Source organism: Camelus bactrianus, chromosome 11 (assembly GCF_048773025.1).
Source record: "Camelus bactrianus isolate YW-2024 breed Bactrian camel chromosome 11, ASM4877302v1, whole genome shotgun sequence".
Taxonomy (NCBI): domain Eukaryota; kingdom Metazoa; phylum Chordata; class Mammalia; order Artiodactyla; family Camelidae; genus Camelus; species Camelus bactrianus.
Genome location: NC_133549.1, coordinates 43,586,015 through 43,610,187, shown reverse-complemented (window position 1 = coordinate 43,610,187; position 24,173 = coordinate 43,586,015). Strand labels below are relative to the sequence as shown.

Below are 24,173 nucleotides of genomic sequence, written 5' to 3'. Positions count from 1 at the left end.
GAAGCTGCTGAAAGTTGCTTTAACTGTATGCAAAATAATCATCACACTGGCTTCCAAAGCTGGTGACAACGCTGTGAGCAGCTTTTTGCAGTGGTGGCAAAGTCCCCTATATTCTGCTGCCAACTCTTTTTGCTTTCTCAAGCAGGAGCAGTGGGGCAGGGAGAAGTCCAGGCCCGGTATTGAGAGATCTGTCTGGAGCCTTGCCTGACCACTTAGTGGCTACCGCACCTTGGGCATGGGACTTAGCCCCTGAGTCCTAATGTCCTTATAGACGTACTGTTGCTACGATGTCTCTTTTCTCTGCCCTCCCCCTTCCTGACCCTGATCTCCCCGACCCTGCTCTCCCCTCTCTCACTCAGTGATATTTGTTCTCCTCTCAGACCCTCCTCTGCCTCTCCATGGCCTTGGAGCCTGTTGCTCTGCCCTGCCATGGGGCAGGTAGAGGGGCTTTCCTCCTTGAGCCTCAAAGGCAGGGCTGGTGGTGAGGGGTAGGGACTGGGGTGGGGAAGGCATGAGGGATTGAGTTTTTTAGTGTTTCATTGGTCTTTTTAAAAAAATTGAGGTGAAATTCACACAACACAATTAATCACTCTGAAGCGTACAATACAGTGGCTTTTTGTGCATTCACAGTGTTGTGCAACCATCACCTTTCTCTAGTTTCACAACTTTTCATCACCTGGGAGGAACACCTGTACCGTAAGTTATCACTTCCCATCCCCTCCCTCCCCACATCCCGGGGCAACCACAAATCTGCTCTCCTGGTCTATGGATTTGCCTATTCTACTCATTGACATAAAAGGAATCACACAATATGTGAATGTCTGGCTCCTTTCATTTAAAATAATGCTTTAACGTGACAACATGAAATTGTAGAGTGAATCAGTGCTTAATCACTTTTTATGGCTGAATAGTATTCCATTGTATGGTTAGACCACAGCTTATCCCTTGATGACATTTGGGTTGTTACCACCTTTGGACTGTTGTGGATGGTGCTGTTATGAACATCTGTGAGCAAGTTTCTGCTAGAATACCTATTTTCAGTTATTTTAAGCACGTACCGAGGAGTGGAATTGCTAAGGTCCTATGGTGATTCTATGTTCAACTTTTGAGACACTTCCAAACTGTTTTCCACAGCAGCTGCACCTCCCTTTAGTTTTAAGATTATGTTCTTTTTTTTTTTTTTTTTTAATGGAGGTACTGGGGTTTGAACACAGGACCTCATGCATGCTAAGCATGCAGTCTCCCTCTGAGCTATACCCTCCCTCTCCCTCTGAGCTATACCCTCCCCTCAAGATTACGTTGTTCTGAGTGCAAAGATAATACAACACTCTAGAAAGTTTGGAAATTATTTATTGAGCAATTTTAAAAAGCTTTAAAGTGATTAAAATTATTTAAAAATTTTAATAAAAATATGTGCTTATTGTAACAATTCAAATAAAGAAATTTCTAGAAGAAAAAAGTTTAATCTGCTCCCCACCCCCATCCTACTCCTTTCCCAGTGGCTGACCAGTGTTAACCCTTTGGTTTGTATCCTTCCAAACATTTTCCAGGCATTGATATATAGTTTTTCAATTTTCTTTCTAACAGATTACATATCTTCATATTATCTTGCTTTAAAATCTTTCTATCCACTTCTTGTAAATTCTGATTGCTCCAGTGACTGTCTTGGAGCCAGGCTGAGGGTCCCTGGGACCCTCAGATCTGAGGCCTGACCTTGCCCTGTTTAGAAAATTTCTGGGCCTCGGATACACACAAGACTGTCCTTGGGTGGCTGGATAGCGAATGTACTGTAAATTTCCTTTTGTTACCTGCATTTACATTTTTTTAAATGAAAGGAATACGAATTGGTTTTATAATAAGAAACCTAAAGTAAAGAAGAAGAATCAGGGCCCCAAAGGCCCCGGGCACATCTTGTGTCTTAATTTAGCACTTACTTCATTCCTCCTTCTTGCATAATGAGTTGTTTACGTGTTTGCCTCCCTCGAGGGCGGACAGCACATCTGCTGCCATCCCTACTCCCGCGGCCCCTCCAGGGCTGTGGCTGAGGCTGCAGAGAAGAGGATAGGTTCCCAGGAGCCCCTGTGCCCTCAGCTCAGACTCACAGAAGGATGGGCATCTTCTCTGGGGTCAGGCCTCGGCCGGTCACGCTCCCTGTGGGCCACCCTCGTGGGAAGCTGACAGGGGCAGTTATTTCTGGCGGACTGGCCAGGGTGCCCGTGGCAGGCAGCACCCAGCTGAGGAAGTGATTAGTGCTGCCAGGAGCAGGAAGCTGGGAGAGGCTTGGAGGCTCCGGCTCCCTTTCAGGAGAGTTATAAATAGCCGGTCTGTTGGCGGAGGTGGAGAGCCTCACACACAGGAATGGAGGTGGGACAGTCAGCGCCTGGCGGTACGGGGGTGGGAGCTGTCTTCTTGGGCTTGTCTGTCTGTCAGTCTGGTTTGGGAAGGTGCTGGGCCGTCTCACTGGCTGGAAAGGGGCATGTGGTCTGTGCCCCAGGATGCCTGGCCGAGGCCCTCCTTCTCCTGCCTGGGGTTCCCCCATCTGTCCCCACAAGACTAGCCTTCCAGGGCTCATGTTCCTACTTGGGGCATCACAGTAGCCCCACAGACCCCTGCTGGTCCCAGCTTCCTGCCTCAACCTTTCCATGTGGAGCTATTGAGGGTCAGGGTGGGAGTCCAGAGCCCAGGGTCATTTACAGCATTTCCAAAGGAACAGTCTCCACTGGTGCTGGGCAGCTCTGTGCCTGACTCATCCAAAAATACTTTATAAATAACCTGGAAGAGGGACGTGGACTGTCCGCCCCCATGTCCCCCACACTCTGCGGGCAGGTGGCAGGCACTGAGGGCCCCAGTGCTTCCTAGATGTCAGGGTAGAGCCACCCTACTCTGGCTGGGAGCCAGGGCCAGGGATGCTGGGTCGGGGGGCATTTGTCATCCTCTGCTGATTGGCCTTGTGGTGTGATCCTGGGGCCCCAAGGAGTCCTCCTTTCAGCTATGATGTTCTTGGTACCCCTGCCTTCTGTGGGGTGCACTGGGGATTTCTGGCTGGGCAGACTCAGCCAGTATGGGCTAAACTTGTGGGTGATCCAGGACAGGTCACTTCCCCTCTCTGGGTCTCAGACCTTCTGGTAAAATGAGAGGATTGAACTCGTCTTGTCCAGTGGTTACATTTTGGATTCTGTGTCTGGCACATTGTAAGTGTGGATGAGTGGCTAAATATTCCCACATCACAAGATGGGTGTGGGAGGTGTTTCAGGGGCAGAAGGAGGGGCAGTGATCCACATCTGGAGCCCTGCGTGCTAGACAAGGAGAATCTCTCACTAGTGAGGGCAGGTGGACACTGGGAGCCTCCAACACAAGGACAGCAACTGGAGGGTCGGGTCTGAAGGGTGTGCTCAGGTAGAGCCTGATTATTGTCCCTGAGGAAGAAGAGCCATTTGACTTGTGTCCCCATAGGAGGCAGACTAGGACCTGGAAGGCTGATTTCAGCTTGGTGTATCATGTCCTCTTACTGCTAGAAGGTTTCTGACTTGTGAGGTAGTGAGCTCCCTGTCCCTGAATGAATGCTCTTCTGTAAGGATGTGCAGGAAGGGAGTCCCAACAGAGCGAAGGGGTGCAGTTCAGAAGTTCCCAATGTGGCAGGGAATCCGGATCCTTGAAAGATTCCTGAGTTCTCCCACCCCCCACCCTTGGCCTACTAAGTGGGACTCCCAGGGGTGGCGGCTAGGAGTCTCTGAGCTCTGTGGTTCCCATGTCAGCCCCACAGTTCTTTGATTCTGATCTCAGATGTTTAGGGCTAAATATATCCCAGCCCCCTTACCCTACCTGTCTCGTGCCATGTAGGTTTCAAGCACTTTGCAGTCACCAACATTATGACAGTAAATGAAGATCAAGCAACGACCTCAGGAGACCATGAATGTGGTCTTCATCAGCTGACTTGGCAGCCACCACAGAACCTGGACAAATGGCCTCCTTGGAGGCCACTGAAGAAACAAAGGTCAGGCATCATACTTTTTAGGGTTATTATGCCAGAAGGGTTCCAGGGATCTTTTGAAGGAAACAGAACCAGAGGGCTCCCAGTATATTCACCAAGATACTCTGCTCTGTCAGCTGGTCCAGTTCAAACCCAGCCCCTGTTAAGGGGGAGCCTGGTGCAGTAGGAAGAGCGTGGCCACAGGCAAGTCTGCAGGCCTGATCGGACTCCCTCCTCCTCCTCACTTGCTGTGTGACTTTGAGCATGTCCTTTACCCTCTCTGGGCCTCTTGTTTGTAAAGTGAGGGGGTTGAACTTTCAAGTCTTCCCTGACCCAACATGTTATAATATCTCAAAAGACTAGAAGCTGGGATATTTGCCTAGCTTTTGGCATCAAACATTGTTCTGACCTGTTTTGTTGCTGTGGAGTCTCCTCTCCTTACTTCTCATTGGAGTCCTGGTCCCTCCTTTTTTTCCTCCATCATCCTGGAAATGTGACTGACTTGGCCGATCAGACAGGACGGCCTTGCAGCAACAGAGCCGGGACAGTTGGTGGGGAGGGAAGGTGTGAGCATGTGGTTGTCCTCAGGCAATGGGGATGGACCCAGGGGCCCCTTGTGGCTGGGGCTCCGAGATGAGGTACCAGGGCTGGGGAAGCTGCCGGGAAGCTACAGGCCCCGCCTCCAAGCTCAGCCTACGGATTCCATGTTAATCACTGCAAAAGTCCCAAAGAGTGTGAGGCCTCCCAAGGACACTGTGGCCAAGTGTTAATGTACAGGACGCTTCTGAAGACAGATCTGGATTAGGGCTGGGGGTGGCAAGGAGGCATTTCTGCCATCTCTAGAGGGCATGCCCAAGGCCAGGCATTGCATCAGCACTGTTTCCAGCTTCACAAAACCCATGCAAGAGAATATTGTTTGCCCCGGTTTTCAGATGAGGATAGCAAGGCCCAGGTTAAATGATGGGCTTGCAGATACACAGCTGGTGAGAGGCACAGCAGGATTTGAACTCAGGTCTGGCTGATTCTAAAGCACACAGGGCTCCCTCTACCTTGTGCACCTTCTCTTCTGTAAGGAGTGTCATTCTCCTAAAGCGTGAGCACCGTCAGCCCAAGATTCTGCATCTGTCTATCCAAGGTTGGGGGTATGTGCATGTAAGTGAACGTGTGTGCAAGAAATGTGATTTAGAATAAAATTGCACTAGAGAAATTTGAAGTATCCTAGGGTAACCTATACAGCATTGTCGGATTACAGCCTGAGGTCTACCTGGTTGCAGAGCTGGTCATCGGGGAAATGGAGGTGAAGAAGCCCTGGCCCCTAGCCTTGAGCTCGCATGGCCCCAGGAGGCCAGCTGCAGGACTGTTGCAACTGCTTGTATTTCTGGGGAGGAAGGTGTGACCATGGTTCTGGAGGCAATCAGGGAGGCAGAGCTAGAGTTGTCTCCCAAAGGATGAGTTGGAATTTGTGTGGCTGTTAGAAGTGTGAGAAGAGAGTTCTAGGCAGCTGGAACAGCATATGAAAGAAGCTCAGAGGCCCAGCGGGAAACTGGGAGTAGCCCTATGGGGCTGGAGGAAGAGAGGAAGTAAGACGTCGGGGTGTGAAAACGGGGCTGGACAGGTTAGCAGGGGCAGACTAGGGAGGCCGTGTGTCTGTGTGACATTGGCTGAGCCTGTTTTCTCAGATGTAAAATGGGAAAAATAAGGCCTTCTCTTTATACAGGGATGTTGTGAGATTTAAAGATTGAATAATGAAAATAAAATGGATGGCATTGGGTCTGACACAGGTTCAGTAACTGGTGTTACTATTGTAGTTGTTGGTAATGATGATGGTGGTAATAATAGTAACAACTGGGCTTCCTAGTCCCCTCTGGTCTATTCTTAACACAGCAGCAAGAGTAATTCAGTTAAAATATGTGGCAGATCATGTCCCTCCTCTGCTCACAAGCCCCAGGAACGCGTATGAGCCACAGTCTTTATACTAGTCTTCCAGCCCCTACGTGACCTGACCATCCCCTATCCTCTCTCCCCACATGTCCATACTGCTCCCTTTCTATCACTAGGCTCCAGCCACACTGGCCTCTTTGCTATGCCTTGAATATGCCTGCTTACTCCTGCCCCAGGGCCTTTGTACTTGCTGCTTTTTACTGGAATGCTCTTCCTCAGGTATCCACAGGGCTCACTCCCCAGCCTCCTTCAGGTCTTCACTCAAATATCACCTCCTTAGTAAAGGTCTTTGGCCAAGCTATCTAAAATCTCAAACTGCCTCCCCTAACCCATCCCAGCATTCCTCATTTCCCTTCCCTCCTTTATATCCCTTCTCTGCTTTTATCAGCTTCTAACATACATTTTTTTGTTTATTGCTTGTGACTCCCATTATAACATACGCCCTATGAGGGCAAGGCTTTTTGTCTGTTTTGTGCCCTGCTATATCCCAGCATCTAGCTCAGAACTGGGGCTGAATAATGAATGTTGTTATTTTTATATTAATCATCTCCGGAGCATGGAGGGTGGGTTGGACCAACCTTCCCCCACTGGGTGTGGCCAGCCCATCACCAGGGGCCTCCAAGTTCACCTTACTTCTTTGGAAAGACATTTCCTCCAGTTCTTCCTGTCTCTCCAACAGGAGCCCAGGAACTGCAGACTTCCAGCTGACAGCCTCGTCCTCTCTGCAGGCTTCCCCGCTTATTTCAAAACACAGCCCCCTCCACTTGCTCCGGGGCTCCCTCTCTGCCAGGAAACTCAGTGAGCATGGGGGTGGGTGGATGGCTCATTTCAGAGGAATTTCCCTGGTTCCCAAAGCAGCCCAGTGACTGGGAGCCCTGGAGCCGCTTGGCCTGATTAGATCCTGGGAGCAGGGCTCCAGCTGCAGCTCTCCCATCCAGCTGGAGCCCCATTCTAAGGCCCTTGTGCATCCTCACTCCTTCCAGATCACCGGGCTGAGTCCGAGCCTGGGAGGAAGGTACCATAGTCGCTCAGTCACTCCATTTGGCCAGGCTCCTGCTCCTGTAGGAGCACCTCCTGGAGCCACTTGCAGGGGTCGCTAAGATCCCCTCCACTCCCAATAGCCCCCGTCCCATTTGCTTATGCCCCATTGGAGGGGCTGACAGTCTGATACATTTCCCATTTATCATGTCCCCTCAGAGACCTTTGGGAGACACGATGCTTTAATTCTGAGGTGTGGCTAATGGAATTGCAGTCTGGCAGAGGCAGGATTTTGGGCTTTTAGTCTCTGAATTCCCACTAGGGGAGTGGAGACTGGAAAGAGGACAGACTGGGGTTGGAATCCTGACTTTCTTTATTCATTAGCTGTGTCACTTGGTAAGTTGCTGGCCCATCTGGAAAATGGATATAGTAAAGGTGCTACTTTTTCAGGTGGCTGTGGGGATTAAGCTGGATGATACGAGACCCTCAGCTCAGGGCTTGGCACAGAGTGAGGCCTCAACAACTGGGGGCACCACTGTGGCTACAAGATGCTGGATCTGTCCCCGTCCTGCAGAGCCCCGAGCACGCAGCGCCCAGGCATCCTGGGCCTGTTGGAAGCTCTGCGGGGGTCAGCTGGTTTCCTGGAATCGGTCCTGGGCACGAGGCGAGGGCTCCTCCCCCCAGGGCCCCGCTTCTATCTGGCTGTGGATCTCTATGCAGAACTGGGTTGTCACGAGCGTGGAGGGGACAACCTCCCCCTGATCCTTCCAGCTTGTTCTTTCTGCCTGACCACAGGGCCCCCGAGGAGGTGGGCCTCCCTGGAACCCATGAGGGCCTCCCTGCTCATTGTGTTGGGTGGATTCCTCTGATACTCGGTGACTTAAATTTCACAGAAGCCACTTGAGGATTCCAATTTCCTGCTGTCTTGTGTGTAAAATGACTCTAATGAGGGAGAGAAATCCAGACATGTACAAGCAACTGTAAGACAGGAGAATTTACAAATCTCAGGTGTCAGCCCTGTGAGAGCCCTTAGGGTCACGAGGCTCACTCTCTGCTTTTAAATGATGAAGACCCTGAGGTCCAGAGAGGGACTGTGACCTGTCAAATGTCACACAGCTAGTAAGAAACTGAGCTGGGATTCAAAGCCAGGTTCCCCGACTCCTTAACTAGTGCTCTCTCCACTGCCCCCTGCCAGCCAGGACACTGGGACTGGAGTCCAGTCTCTGACCACAGAGCCTGTGCAAGTAACCATGACACCACACTGCCATCAGATGGCCTCTTCCCTCTAACACTTGACCCCAGCCTTCTAGAAGGAGGCCATCAGACTTGAAGAGGCTCCTGCACTTGGCTTAAAGATAGGCTTAAATGCTGTGTAGGCTGGCGCCCCACTCTCTCCATTATGAAAATGCTGCCCAACCTCAGAGATTTCACTGGGGGGAAAGGGTTCCTGCCACTGAGCCTAAAATCCCCGGGGATTCCTCCGATTCCATTTCACATAATTACACTCTCTCATGTCACAGGCACTGCCTCTCCTCCCTCACAGGGCTTCACGCCCTTAGAGTCTTGCATGCAGTGATCCTAGTTTACTTAGCTTGGCAAAGCCCAGAGTGTGGGTCTTTTCATCTGTTATAATTAGTCCACTTCCTCTGTTCCTGTATTGTCTCAGATATTTCATCTCTGAACATCTTCCAGTTTCAGGGTATCTTTCTGGGACGGTGGATGCCAAGAATCCAGTGCCATAATCAGGAGAGATCGCATTAGAAACAGATAGAGGAAGGGAGGGGATCCTCTGGGCAGAGTTGTGCCCAGACTGCCAATAACGGGACCGTTTGGAAGGTCCTCCTCCCTTCCTGGACACCCAGGGCTGCCTAGGTGCCAGTCTGAAGGCAGATAGGGCTTCCCAAATGCCCTCCTGGGCACAGAGGATGGACAGAGCCCTCTCTGAGCAGGGACGTAGGTTTAAATCTGTCCCTATGTCTCCTCTCTCAGCCTCCTCTCACCACCCTGGTCCAGCTTTATATTCATTCAACAAACATTTATTAAGTACCTGCTCCACGCCAGGCCTAGGACTAGGCACTGGGGATACTATGGTAAACAAGAGGCACAATGTCCCTGTCCTCAAGAAGCTTATGTGCTAGTGCAAGGGTGAGACAATAAACAAGCAAAGCAACAGATAGATGTGAGCAGGTGCAGTGCAAGGAGGCCTAGGGCAGAGACCAGGGGAGGAGAGTAAGGGGACACCTGCAGTGGGTGGTCCAGGAGGGCCTCTGAGCAGTGGCATTGAAGCTGACACCTGAAGGCAGGAAGGATCCTGCCAAGGAAAGATGTGGGAAGGTGGGTTTCTGGAAGAGGGGTTAAGATGTGCAAAGTTCCATGCAGAAAAGACCTAGCTGAGAGGAGGAATGTGTGGATGGTCAGTGTGGCATGAGCTGCGGTTGGAGGGGGAGGTGGTCTAGACACGGAGGGGTTTTATACACTGTTGGAAGTGTCCGGCTTCCCATGGGCTCACTATGTGGCCTGAGCAAATAACTCGTTAAGCTTCTGCTTTCTCTTTGGTGGGATGGAGTTAGTAATTCCCCTGCACAGGCTTCTCTGGAGGCTTCGATGAGATCTGTGGAAAACACCAGTGCTAAGCCTTCCATATGGGGAGCAATTCATATATTTATTTTCACCTCTAATTCCTCAAGGAAAAACATCTCAACGCCTTAGCTCTTTTTCCATCCTACCCCTGTCCTCAATCCTTTCTCCTCTCAAATGTGGGGCTCTCCCCATTCCAACTGACACCCAGACAGAACTGGTCAGACTTCAGCCTTAACAAGCCCAGTTGTCTGAGTTGTGCACTGTCCAAATGGTGATACAATGGGAGGGGGTTCTGCCTTCTTCTCTGTGCACTGGCTCACGTCCCTCATTTCACCTTGGTTCTCTCTTTCTTTCTGATTTTTAAATTGTTTTAATTCATTATTCAGTAGGTTCAAAAAGAACAGTTCTGGAATGTGTATAAAGTACAAACAATAAGAACACAGCGTGTACTCATCACTCAATTTAAGAATAAGAACACTGCCTTCCCATATGGAGTCTCCTGTATGTGGTGTTCCCTTCCCTCACCTGGAGCTACCCACCTTCTGGAATTGTGTGTGTACACATACATTTGCTTTTCTTAATAGTTTGCCGCTTATGTTTATATACCTAAGTAACATTGCTTTAGTTTTCACATGTTTTGGGACTTTATATAAATGGAACCACACTGTATATATTCTTCTGCCATGTGCCTTTTAAATTCAACATTATTTTTCTGAAGTTACTGCTGTATGTGTTCTATTGTAGGAATAGATCATGATTTAGTTATTCATTTTCTGATCTAAAGATAGTTGGGTTGTTTTCAGTTTTTTTCTTTTGTAAACAGTGCTGCTATGAACATCCCTGTTCATAATGGAACACATACATGCAATGATATAGACTATAAATCTAGGAGTGGAATTGCTGGAATTATAGGGGATCATGCTGAATTGTTTTCTAATATAGAATATGTATTCTAACGTAATACGGAAGTGTTGTGAGTCTTTGTAATATTTGCTCACTCAGAGGGTGGTATCTCATTGTGTTCCCCCTCGATTTTCTGGTGTCTACACTGAAGCAGCTGTATTTGGCTTTGCTGAGGTTGCAGTTAGTTACTCTCTCCTCTTCAGAATCTGTTTCCATGCCCACCTCTACCCTTCTTGCCTATGGCAGAGAAGGATACAAGCTTCCTCCTCTCTTGGACCTGGTCCTTGTCTCTCTCCTTTATGATCCCACTCCCTCCCTGCTTCCCTCCCATCTTCAGCATACTCTATGATTCCAGAGTTTTTATATGAGTAGTGTGGCAGGCATGTTGGCCGTGTACCGTCTCTGGCTATTTTCAACCTCTTCTTCCGGACTCACTCCTCCTGTAGAGTCTGAAAATGCCAGAAACTTTCCTGGCTTCCCTTGCAGCTAGAAGTGGCCATGTGACCCACTCTGGACAGTGAGATGTAAGTGGATGTCTGCTAGGAGGCTTCTGGGAAATCTTTTTAAAGATCTATCTCCCTGAGATAAGGAAGTAGGCTTTTCTCTTTCTTTCCTGCCGTGGATGTTTATATATCCAAACATGATGTTTGGAGTTGCAGCAGCCATCTTGCAACTAGGAGGCAGTAAGTCTGAGGATGAGAAGCCAGTGTACTTAGGATGTTGTAGAGAAAGAATGGGAAAAGGCTGGGTTCTTGGGGACTTTGCTTAGCCACTGAGCTAATCCTGGAGCTTACCCTTCAGACTTATTATGTTAATTAAATGTCTTTATTGAATGTTAGTAGGATAATCTTTTTTGCAGCCCAAATATCCTGACTGATAGGGGTATCCTTGTGTGGATTTTTTCTCTCTTGCTTTTTTCCTGTTATTTTGTTTACAAGCTCCTTTTGTGCTCCTCCAAATGCCAGAGATTCAGTAATGTCATTCCTGCCACTCCAGTTGCTCTTAAACTTTCTATAACATTTGGCACTGTTCGTCTATCCTTCCAGAGGACTTTGCCTCCCTGGGCTTCTGTGATGCTTCAGGGTCCTGGGTCTCCATCTGCTATCCTTCTCGTCTTCTTGCACTGACCCCTTCTCACCATGAGCTACCCTCCTGAACATCTGCTACTGACTTGGTGTTAAACTTGACTCTTCCCAGAGATCATTTTATTTGCTACTTAATAAAACCTCTGTGACTAGGCTCTGAGAGGTTAATTAACTTGCCCAAGGCCACCCAGTTAGTAAGTGACACAGCTGGGATTTGAACTGAAGGATCTTCAACTTCAATTGTACCATCCTGCCCAAGGCTAGACAGTAGGTCCCTTTCTCATAGCTCTCTTTATCCCCTCTCCCAAGGTCAAGTGACTCATTCTTATGGCAGCAACTATACTTTTATAGAGAGACCTCCCAAGTCTTAACCTATAGTTTTGCACTGTCCCTAGTCCTAAAAAATCACTGATGTTTCTCCTATCCTTTCCAACTGGCATGTATAGAGTTACCTAATCTGCCTTTGTGATTTCTGACCATGGCATCTCCCAGCCATGGAGATGGATGGACAGTCCTGCATCCTCTTTATCTCCCCTCCCTTCTTCATCTCATGTATTCAGTCAAAAGCAATAGCCTGTGGCAACTCCGCTTAAAATGTTTCTTGAATCTGTCCCTTTGCCCTCATTCTTAGGCAGTGCCCACCTGGTCTAGCACAATAGCTTCCTTCCTCCTCCCTGCTTCAGTCTCCCCTCCTCCCCGCCCCTTTGAATCCATCCCTGAGATGCTCTCAGATGACCCATTTCAGTACATTGCTTTCCTTATGCCCCTCACTGTTCGGCTCCTTGGCAGGCTCTCCAATGTCTCACTTCCATGACTCTTTATGGTCTAGTTCCAGCCTTGTTTCTCTCCAGAGTAGTTCAAATCAGCTGGCATGGTCTGCCGTTTCAGTTATACCTTCCCTTTCCTTAACTTCCAGCTGCCCATTTGTCCAGCCCTGACTGACCTCTACCTCTAAGTGTCAAACACCTCATCTTTCAGAGGACTCCAGTCACCAGACCAGCCGACTCACCCCCTTCTCAGATTTTCCATAAGGATTTTCCATAACACTCACTGAATGGGTCACTGGGCACCTGTCAGTTTCTCCCTGGGTCACGGTGTTTAAGCTGAGTTTCCCAGACAAAACTGTGAAGTCCTTCATGATTGGAACCACACCTCTCTCTGCCGGAGGCTCAGTGTTGTAGAACTGAACGCAGACATTCCCATTCCTGTAACTCAACCCACATCCTGTACAAATATTGACTGAGCATTTACTATGTTCCAGGTACTATTCTGGGGATGCAGCTGAGGAGACAAAAGTTCCTGCTCCCAAGGGGCTTATGGTCTAATAGGGAAGACAGAGAAATAAACTTTAGGAAGTATGACTGTTTTGTAGGGAAAGTATAGGATGCTTATAACAGGAGCACCTAACCATGACTAAAATGCGAGGGAAGGCTTCCCCAAGAAAAGTACATTTTATTTAATTCTTTTACAAGTCTCAATTTTTTATTATTAGAATCAACAAAGAATAACACTTCAATAAATATAATTAGAATAAACAAAATATAGGGAAAAAGAAGATAAGAACTGTACTAGCCAAGGAGGTGAATTTTAAATTGGGACTTGAAGAGAGTTATCCAGGTGAAGAGGAGGGAAAGAACATCTCAGGCAGAGCATATATGCAGGCTTGGAAGTGATACAGGACATAGCTTGTTTGAGGGACTGAAAAAATAAAAGATGCACAGGGCTGTGGGTTGGTGTGGAGAGTGCGAGGGAGAGAGGTGGTGGGAAGGGCTGGAGGGATGGGCAGGCGCACATGGGCGGGGCCCAGGAGAAGTAGGAGCCAGGGTGTTGTGGCCTTGGTGAAGAGAGGGTGATACTTTTTAGCCAAGGAAGCTATAGGTATAGGGAAATATCCAGGGCTGCAGAAGGAGGAATAGGTGACAAGGAGGCAGGGAATGGTGAACTGGCTGGCAGAACTCTGAAGACTATGGAAACATTTCAATCGTGAGAACCTGCCCTGTGACCTGGCCAGTGGTCAGGAATACTAAAAGCTCTGTAGGAGTCTACCAGGCAAAGCAGTGTAAGAGAGCAGCCATGAGAGAGGTGGGTATAAAGCCCCGTGTTGGGAGGGGGATGATTCAGGAGAGGCTTCCTGGGACTGATGGGCTTTGAGATGCATCTAAAAGGTGGGATTCACAGTGCTGGATGGGTGGGCTCAGGACAGTATTCTCTCCTTCCTGCCAGTGCCCAGTGCCTGGCCCTTGGCTAATGGCTTCTGGCTCTGAGGCCCATGGTGGCTGTTACCTCTGGGGGACACACTCTGCTTCTCCTTCCACAGTGGGAGCTGTCCTTGGGAGAATGGGGTGACCAAAGGCCACTTCCTCGATTTCCTACCTAGCCTCTACCAACCTAAGCAAATACCTACTTTCTTTCTACTTTTTTTCAACTGGTTCAAACAAGAAAAGCCAATAAGTGGGTCTGAAATGAGGTCTTTATCTATTGTAGTACCCTCCCCTCTGCCCAGAATAATTCTGTATCATCTACAAAATAAAATTTTCATTTCTATTCATTCCTTCCCATAAAACAAATCAGATGTAAAATGATTGGTTCTAACACCATCTCAGAGAAACCCTGCTTCTTTCTCTTCCTTTTCCAGAGAATTTTGCTTTCATTAATTCAACAAATATTTACTGAGTCAGATATTATCCTAGGCATTGGGGATACATCAGTGAACATAACAGAGATCCCTGCCCAAGTTTACAGTATAACAGGCAAGACAAACAGAAGACATAGGTAAGTTACAGTGTTTGCTAGCAAAGGTGATGAATGTTATGGAAAAAGAACAAGAAACAGAACCAAATAGAGAAGTTTGCTATTCCCACAAGCCAGCCTCACCTCAGTGGGCAGGAGGGTAGGGAGAATGAGAGGCAAGGAAGAGAGACGACAGGGCTTCTGTTTTGTTTTGCTTTTTAAATGTTGGTCTGTTTTATTTATTTTTTTGTAGGTATTCTTTTTTTTTTCTATTGAGGTATAGTTGATTTACAATATACAATACAATCTACAATCTACAATAGTTTCAGGTGTACAACATAGTGATTCAAAGATTGTATAGATTGTGCTCTATTTATAGTTATTATAAAATATTGGCTATATTCTCTTGCTGTAGAATATGTCCTTGTAGCTAATTTATTTCATGCATAGTAGTTTGTACTAAAAAACTCTTAATCCCCTATGCCTATCAGGCCCCTTCCCCCTTCCCTCTCCCCATTGATAATGACTAGCTTGTTCTCTATATCTGTGAGTTTGTTTCTGTTTTGTTATATCCATTCTTTTGTTTTTAGATTCTATATCTAAGTGATAGCATACAGTATTTGTCTTTCTTTGTCTGACTTATTTCGCTAAGTATAATACCCTCCAGGCCTAACCCTGGCAAATTTTTATCTTTGTTATGGCTATGTAGTATTCCTGCATGTGTGTGTGTGTGTGTGTGTGTGTGTGTGTGTGTGTGTGTGTGTGTGTGTGTGTGTGTGTGTGTGTGTGTATACCACATCTTCTTTATCCAGTCACCTGTTGATGGGCACTTAGGTTGCTTCCATGTCTTGGCTATTGTAAATAGTGCTGCTATGAACATTGGGGTGCATACATCTTTTCAAATTAGTATTTTTGTTTTCTTCAGATAAATGCCCAGGAGTGGAATTGCTGGATTATATAGTAGTTTTATTTCTAGTTTTCTGAGGAAATTCCATAGAGCTTTCCATAGTGGCTGTAGGACAGGGCTTCTGTTTTTTGCTCTAAGCCCTTGCCCTTGGTGGGAATTTTCAACTAATTGCATGTATTACTTTGATAACAATAAAAATTTAGTTCGAGTAGCTCTGTAATTATATTGAGACGTGAGGGTGGCAGGGTGAGCTAAGTTCTCTTTTGTCACTGCAGAAAACGGGACAAAGTTTCTAAAGTTAATAAATCAAGAAATAGAATTACAGGCATATCATTTAGCAATGTAAAGAAAACTGAAAAATCAGAATTTAAAGCTGAAACAGCTAAAAGAGTGAAAAGTCATTTCTTCCAGGGGAGAAATCATGGAAGGTAGGAAGACATAGGATAGAGTGGGCAGGGGACTCTTGTCTTTTATTATAAGCTTTTCAGTATGTTTGGATTTTTAAAATCATAGGCATGTGTTACTTTGATGATGAAAAAAACCATATTCTGCTGAGCCCTGGGAAGTCCACAGAGTGGGTGTCTTGGGGGCTTCTTGTAGGGAGTGAGGGGGTGGTAGAGAAGGTAAATTCTGCCCCCTTTCATGCAAATCCACTTTCTTTGGTTTATTTTATATATCTGACTCTCATGCAAACTTTGTTTAAACAAAGGTTTCTGCAGCTGAAATTGGCTTGAACTCTATGATCCCTTTTGGCTCTTGTAATTAATGATGCTTTATAAGCACCTATTACCCTTTGTGCTCATGCCTATTTACTTCCTCAAAGAATTTCCATCACTTAGTCAGAAGTCTTGCAGTCTTCCCCCAGTTGGCTATGGTTTAAAGTGATTGGTGAGTTTGTTGCCAGTTCGCTTGGTACGGAGGTGAGGCCCTGCAGTGTATCATTCGATAATCACTCTTCCAAAGTGTCTCTGGAACCACTGTCAGAACAGAGTCTTTTGGGTCTTCTGCTGGGCCTCCGGCACAGTGGCTGTTGTAATGAGTGGGAAGCACTTTGGCTAATAGTCCTCTCCAGTATCTGCAGTTTCTCCTGGGGTAGCTGTGAATTCTTATAGAAACTTCCCTCCCACTCCGCAACCTGTAAAAGAGAGAGAGAAAGAGACAGAGAGAGAAAGAGACAGAGAGAGGAGATGGAGAGAGACTATGAATGAAGATAAGAAAGGGAGGCAACTCCCCATTAGCTTAGTCACCTCCTAGCGACTCCACTTCCAGACATGTGTCACGGTCTGCCTGCTCTGGTACTATTTTTAGAGCGGGTCCCTTCCATTCATGTTTCTAGGGCCTTTGCAGTCATCCCTGTTGCTGCCTGGCAGCTGCTTTCCTGAGTCTGAAGTTCTAGAGGTGCTGTGTTTCTAGGAACCTTTCATGCCTTCTTGCTTTTGCACACCGTGTCCCTTCATCCGCTGTCTGGGGATATGGCACAAATCCTTGAAGTCCAAGCTCAAATGTCATGTAGTTTGGACCCCAACCCTGAGGAGACTGTCTCCACCTAAACACTTGTCACAGAGCCTGGTCCTCACTTGATTATAGTTTAGTGTCCTTGGAGGTTGGAAATATCCCATGGGCATCTTTCTGTTTGGCCTACAGTGGGTGATCAGTATCTGCTCACTGGGTTCAATAAAACATGTTTGCTGATCTTTTCTGTGCTTTAGGAAAACTTGCTTGGCCTGGAAGAAGTGAGGCTTTCTAGCAAGCATCTCCATAAATCTTTTCCTGTTTTCCTCTTGACAGGCCAGATTTAGAAGAGTAGATAGCATCTAGAGATAGTCTCCTATACTTGGAGGGATCCTATCTGGGGAGGGAGAATTGTCGCCACCAGTTTACAGATCAGAAAACTGAGGCTCAGAAAGATTGAGATGTGCTGATGATCACATAGCAAATAGCAGAGCCAGGGGTTGAAACCCATGTCACCTGACTCCAGGGACACGGTTTCCTACCACACACTTCCTCGTAGTCTCCACAATGTGCTCTGAGATGACACCATTTAAGACTTTCCAGACCACAATTTCCCCCTCAAGCATTCATGCAATTGTTTTCCTTCCAGGCCCAAGTGCTGAAAATCTCCATCTCCCTGAGCTTTTTCTTCATTTCCCTGAGATTTGCTGGCTCTTTCCCTGTCTCCTCTGCAGTCTGCAGGCATTGGTTTCTCTCTCATCTCTTTCCAGATATCATGATTTCCAAATCTTTCAGTTGGTTTCTTTTTCTGGCTGTGGTCCTTTTGGGGAGACTTTCTAATGTGGCTGCAGATTAGAGGATGATAACACTGAATTGGTTAGTGGATCTCCTTTGATGTTATTTTGTGGGTAGACTCATTAATTTATGACAAAACATCAAAGAGCTAGGCCCTTGCATTGGACTGGTTTGTCCCAAGGCAGCTGGGTAATAATGATCAGTCAGATTAAATCTCAACGTCTTCTCCTGCCTCAAGAGTTAAAGTCCAAATGACTGGAGTGTGGGAACACCCCATCCTGTGGTATCCCATCACAGTCTTGAATCAGCACAGTATGGAACTGTTCTCGCTGTGAAAGTGGATCTCTCTTCACAGCGTCCACTTTGATGACTCCAAGCCTTGAGGTCTATTGAGATTGTTATAATAACCTTGGAGGCAATATAGTGATAAAAGGCTGGGGCTGTCAATGTCTCTAGTCAGAGGAGCTGGATATTAAACAGGATCATTCATCCACAAGTGGATGAGCTCAAGGTTCTCTATAGAGTCCTAGTCCTGTAATTGCAGTGGTAAGAACTCTCCCTGAGCTGTACAGGCAAGTGCCAGCACCATGCTTGGCACATGGCAAACTCTCCATATACAATGGTTGAATGTACTTATTGAGAAAGGTCATGATGCACGAAAGTCTCTGGCTAGTTGAAGAGGTATAAGGAGTAGCGCTCAGATCTTTGCTTATAATACCAAACCTCCTAACCTACTTGTATCTGTGACCTTGACTCTGTTTCTTCCATTATATTCATGGTGGAAAATTGTCTGTGCTTCTCTCCAAAGCAGTCCCCTCCATGTTTGCCCTGGATTCCATCCTCTGCTGACCTCTTAAAGGCTTGCTTCTGCAACTAAGTCTCTCTTTTATGAACCATCAATGTTTCCCTCTCTAATAGATTATTCCTATCAGCAATGTCTCTAATGTCTTCCATCTTAGAAGAACCTCCTTTGCTCCTACTTCTCCCTTGAGCCACCATGCTACTTTTTGCTCTTCTTCACAGCAAAATGCCTCTGAAGAGTTGTCTGTACTCCCAGTGTCTGTACTTCCTTTCCTGCATTTTAATTCTCAAACCCACTTTAATCAGGATCTCATCTCTGTGCTCCACTAAAACAGCTCTACTCAAGGCCACCAGTGACCTTCTTGCTGCCAAGTCCAGTGGTCATTTCTCAATCTCATGTTATTCTACATGTGAGCAGGCCTTGACACAGCTGGTAAGGCTCTGTTCCCAGGTTTCTTGCTTGGCTCCAGGACACCACTCTCTCTTGGGTCTCCTCCTACTCTGCTGGCCACTCTTCTCAGAATCCTTTCACCTTCCCAGACTATAAGTAATAAAGTACCCAGGATTGGTTCTTAAACAATTTTTCTAGCTATACTCACTCTCTAGATAATTTTATCTAGTCTCTTGGTTTTAAATACCATTCATATACTGGTGACTCCTGAAGTTATATTTCCAACCCTCAACCTCTCCCCTGAACCCCAACTGCCTACTCAGACGTATAACATGTGTATCAAACTTCAAATCTAAATCAGCTAAACTCATCCAATACTCTATTCCCCATCCCTACTCAGCCCTTAGTCTTCCTCCCACAGTAATAAGCAACTCCTTTCTTCCAGTGGCTGAGACTTCAAAACTTGGAATCATCTTTACCTCTCTTTCATACTACACCCTCCAATCTATCCCCAGATCCTGTCAGCATTACCTCCAAGTTATATCTAGAGTCTGGCCACTTCTCACCACCTTCACTGCTACTACCCTAATCTAAGCCACCATCGCGTTTCCCCACTTGTAAAGTGGGAATAATAAAAGGATAATAATAACATTTAATTCAAAGGCTAATTGTGAGGATTATGTAAGATAACACATGTACAGTATGTAGAATATGGCCTGGCACATAGTGAGTGCTTAATAAATGCTAGCTATTAAAAATGAAAATTTTGGAGGGAAGTTCTGAGGGATCTTTGCTATAATGTGTTTTAGGGGCAATAAACTATCCTAGGATATTAGGTGAAATGGAACCGTTAAAGGTGTGATCATAACATTGTGATTACGTAGGAGAATGCCCTATTCTTAGGAGATGGATGGTGAAGTACTTAAGAATAAATCTTCACAATGTCTGTCACTTTCTAATAATCTAGCCAAATATATCTCTATGTTTCTGTATCTTCTATCAAGCAAATGTGACAAAATATTAACTGTTGAAGCTAGGTGGATAGTATAGTTTATTGTACTAGTCTTTCAATTCTTCTGTATGTTTGAAAATTTCAAAATAAGAGGTTGAGAAAAAGAAGAGAAAGGACCATAGAAATGGTCTAGTGAAGCCCAACACTCATTTTACAGAAAGAAGCTCAGATGTGAAGTATTTGCCTGAGGTCATACAGCCTGAGCCAGAACCCAGGTCTCCTGGCTGCCCATTGCTCCCTCTGTGTGGGTTGTTGCTGTTGACCCCAAGGCAGCAGTGAGCTGCAGAGAACACACCCAGCTTCCCCTCAGAGACAAGGGGTATTATGGGTGTGTAAAATGGCACCTGTGTTGGTATTTCCTTTTTGTTTATTAAGCAAATAGAAAGGTCATCTGGTTGGAAGGCATGATGTCGAAAATGTGAAGAAGGCAGCAGGGCCAGACCTGCCATCCTCACAGAGTGGGCATACCAGTTTGGCACCATCTGCTTGTGGTTTTTAAGTGGTGGTGGTGGTGTGTCTGTAAACTCTGGGATTTCAGAGGAGAGAGGAAAGTGTAAGGGTTGGGGGCAGGGCCAGGAAAAGTAACAAGGAAAGATTGCTTCAATTCTGGAGCTCCTTGAAGGAGGAGACCCCAGGGTATCTCTGGGGATGAAAGGTGGGCACATATTTAAAGAAAGGAAATGATTCTCTGCAGTCTGCAGCATCCTTCTCTAGCCAATAGGCTTCAAGGCAGTGAAAAAGAGATAAGGTAGAGGAGGGAACGTCCATGTAAGCTTCAGGAGTGGGGCACAGAGAAGAAACGGAAGAGAAAGAGAAAAAATACAGAAGAGGCAGCTTGGGCCACGGTGGGGGAGGGGTTGAGGAGAGGGGTGTTAGAAAGGTAAAGAGGCCGCACCTGGGGGCCTGCGAATGAGTCGAGGACCGTCAGCCTTCGCAGGCTGGAGTATCTTGCCCCAGAACAGTCCGGCTTCTCTCTTCTCCGGGTCTGGAAGTCTCTGGAGGCCACAAAGCGAGGGCAGGGCTGCTGGCGCTCTTACTAGGGGGAAGGGCAGGCAGGAGAGGCGGAGCCTCTGGGCCGGGCAGGAGCGGAGCCTCTGGCCGCGGGCGGGGCTCCTCTCCGGCGGGCGGGCGCCGGAGTCTGGGGGCCGCGGGTTCCCCCTCCGGGTCTGCGGAGGCGCCTGGCCCCTCCCCCCGCCGCCCCCGCGCCCGCCGCCGCTGTCAAAGATAAACCGGGCCGTTCCCGGCAGGATCAGCAGCAGTCAGCGATCGGGCCCCGAAGAGCCTCGGGCGCGGCCTCGCCTCTCCGCCCCGGCGCCCATATCAGCACCGCGGACAGCACAATGACGGTCGCCAGGACCTAGGCGCCCTCCGGCCCACCAGCCCACAGGCGCCCGGGCCCGCGGCGTCCGCATCAGCACCGTGGACAGCGCCCCGGGCCCCGTTTCGCCGCCGGCAGCCCACCTGCTTCCCGAGTCAGCACCGCGGACGTCCCTCCTCAACGGGCCCCGCAGCAGGCTCGGAGAGGTCAGCGCCCCCGGAACATGGCCACCGAGGTAGGGGGCGAGCACTGGCCCGCAGGCAGTGCCCGACTGCTATGGGGACACATCCTCTCTAGGGGCGGGAAAAGAAGACAAGAGGGTAGGGTAGGGTGGGGTGAAGGGTGGCGGGTAAAGTGGGATGGGTAGTGTCCTGGGTCTAGCCAGAGGGAAGGTGTGGGGGGCGGAGTGGCAGGGTGGAAGAGAGGGGCTCCTTATTGGAGCTCATTTCACCCCTGGCGTGTCAATCTTCCCCATCTGAGTCCCGAAGCTGCCTGCACCACTTGTTGGCACTAGTAGCAGGGTTGCTGGGGGGGGGGGGGCTCAGGTGGGGTTTCTCCTTCCCATGGACTGCAAGCCCTGAAAGCTTCCCTAGAGAGTTGGAGACGAGCCTGAGCCTGTTTTAGGGGAGGGAAGGCGGCTGGCTGCTGTTGCTATGTGGTGCATCCATCCAGCTTCTGAGCCCAAAAGCCTGGCTAAGAGATGACAGACTTACCTTTACATCCGCATTTCCTCTGCGGGGGCTGGAAGGAGGTGTGGGACAGGAGGGGACAAAGAATCCTCAGGTCAAAACCCCGAATGGTTGGTTTTAATGCCCTGCCTACACCAATCTGCTTTTGCATGTTACCCTTTCTTGCTTTCACATCCCTTCTGAGTTTCCTGTACCAGAAGACTACATTTCTCTTGTGTCTGATGGGAAGACCTGCCTTCTTCAGGGTGTGCCTATAGGTGTGTCACCTTCAGGGGACTTGAAAGCTGAACCAAGGGCCTATTGGCTGAGGGCAGGATCTATATGCAATGCTTAAGAGATCAGGAATTACCTCCTCTACCCACTCATTTCACAAGAGAAAGGGAGCTCTTTATGTTCCCACTTTATAAGTGGTAAAGTTAACACATGAAGGGGAGGACCTATTTGATACTTACACAGCATGTCAGCAGCAGAATGGAAAGTTTCTTCTTTGAATTTTGGAGTGGAAACCAGGACACCAGAGTCTCCCCAGTTCTGATGTTGACTTCTTTTGTGGTGTTTCCCCACTTCCAACCCAGCTGGAACACAAGCTGAGGGGAGAGCAAAGGCTTTTGAATGATCCAGCCACTGCCTCTGGGCATCCCTGTGAGCAGCGTGACATCAATACCAAGTGATACAGTTGTTATTCTGCTGTCATCACCACCACAGAATGAGGTGCAGTTGCTGGGCATCATTCGGCTTTCTGGCAAGGCACAGGGTTAGCTAGAATAGCGTGTCCCCCAGGACCCTGTGAGGGGGCAAGCCCTGAGCAGACCCATGGAGCTTAGTTTCTTGGGTGGAGGGATGCAGAGTGCTCAGAAAGTCCCAAAGATACTGAGAAGAGGAGGAAGAACAAAGGAGAAAGGGCCAAGGAGCTGGTCACCTTCCAGACAAGGCTGCCAGACTGCAGCAGAGATGCTGCTGGTTTATGGCAGAAAGGGGATACTTCAGCCACATGGGCACAGTTGGGCCAGCAGTGTGGAGACATCTCTGATGTGATCTGACAGATTCCAAGAGGCTCTTCTATCCCAGCATCTCTCTCTCTCAGCTGTGAACCTGCTTTGGTTCACAGATTCCAACCAGCAGGCTTACATCTCTAGGTCAAGGCCGTGTTTCCAGGAGGCTGCTGTTGAGTGTATATGACTCTCCCTGGGGAGAGGCTCTGCTCATAACGCTTCTGTGAATATAGCACTTTCCTGTGTACAAAGTGCTATCATATTTGTGATCTCCTTTGGGTCTTAGAGCAAACCTGTGAAGTGGGCAAGGATGGGTGTCATTATCCCTAATTAACAGATGAGACAACTAATGCTCAGAAGCTTGCCCCATCCCTGTGAAGGAGCCAAGGAAGGCATCATTATCCCATTTTACAGATGATACAACTGGAGTGCTGAGACTTATCTGAGAAAATCTGGCTAAAAAGTGGCAGGGCCAGGACTAGAACTTAAGTCTTCTGCCTCCCTGGCCAGTGCGTTATCTGCTGCATCCAGGTGTATCCAATTAGCCAACAGTGTTGCCCAATAGAGAGTAGAGGACCAGGGGTCTTGACGTGAGGCTTTGATGGGGAGGGATGCAAAGGAGTTCAGGAAGGGCTGGCATGTGGGGACTTGAGTACCCTGACTGGCCTGGCTGTTTCAGCTTGAGGGCAAAGGGACAGAGGAATGTCCAGAAGGAATGAGGGGCTGAAGACAAACATTGCCCATTTGCCAATTTGGCCTAGGGTGGATTCTGGTGAAAGCACTGAGGGAGGAAGCCTTAGCTGTGCCAAGACACGGGACGTTCACATTATCTGGGCTGCAGAGTGAGTCATTTTCCCCAGGCTGTTTTTACTGTTTGGACTGAGTTAAGATTACCAGGAAAAACTTGTTGGGAGAAAGAAAACCTCCTGCCAAGCTCCTGTGGCCATTCCCTTAGGATTCTGAATGGGAGGTCCTCAGCTCCAACAGAAGGTGTTTTGAGAGGAAGAGAGGGGAGAGAGAGAGGGAGGGAGGGAAGGGGAGAAAGGAAGAGAGAGAGGAAGAGAACTGAGAAAAATTGATATCCCTGGGTCCCTGGATGGAAGGCATGGAAACTGTATCTTTCTACTCCCTAATTTCTGTTTAGGAGTTAGCAATAGGGGAGGGGTGTGCGTGAGGACCTCAGAGGAGGGATGAAGCCTCTGGAGCCATACACTGACCTCATTTGGAAAACTGTAATGAGCCCATTTCCTGTGTGACAGACCTCCGCGAATGTGTGTCATGGGAGCAGGGTCTGCCCTGGAAACCAGTCCAGATGGTAAGGACAACTTGGAGATGCCTGGCTGGGAGGGGTTTCTCCAAGTGGTGGAGTTTGGCCCTTAAAGGATTTTTAAATGCACCTAAATAGCGTTATCCAAGTAGGGTATTGGCAGTTTGATCTCCGAGGCACAGAATGAACAACGAGCAGACAATGGCCTGGGCTGGGGCTCTGGTGCAGACTGAGGAGGAGGAAGGCCCTTGTGTCCAGGTTTCCATCCCGACTTGGCTGCCTGTGACTCATGATCATCACTCCTCCTCCATACCTCAGCCAAGGAGCATGGTGTTGGCTTATCAGCTGAATCTTCTGATTCT

The 24,173-nt window shown here is 48.0% G+C and overlaps 1 protein-coding gene across 7 annotated transcripts in view; it reads left to right on the top strand.

The window, feature by feature from the left end:
* Positions 1-24,173, top strand: part of GOLGA7B (golgin A7 family member B) — a 62,875-nt gene that overhangs the window by 29,015 nt on the left and 9,687 nt on the right. For 3 of the 7 annotated variants that reach the window (XM_074373812.1, XM_074373811.1, XM_074373810.1), the window contains one exon: positions 20,793-21,098. In XM_074373812.1, the coding sequence (XP_074229913.1) occupies positions 21,087-21,098 (12 nt within the window). In that variant the 5' untranslated portion in view covers positions 20,793-21,086. Of the gene's footprint in view, positions 1-2,186; positions 2,365-3,840; positions 3,995-14,973; positions 21,099-24,173 lie in introns of those variants that run through there. The other 4 variants (XR_012510189.1, XM_074373808.1, XM_074373809.1 and 1 more) reach the window with 3 other exon arrangements.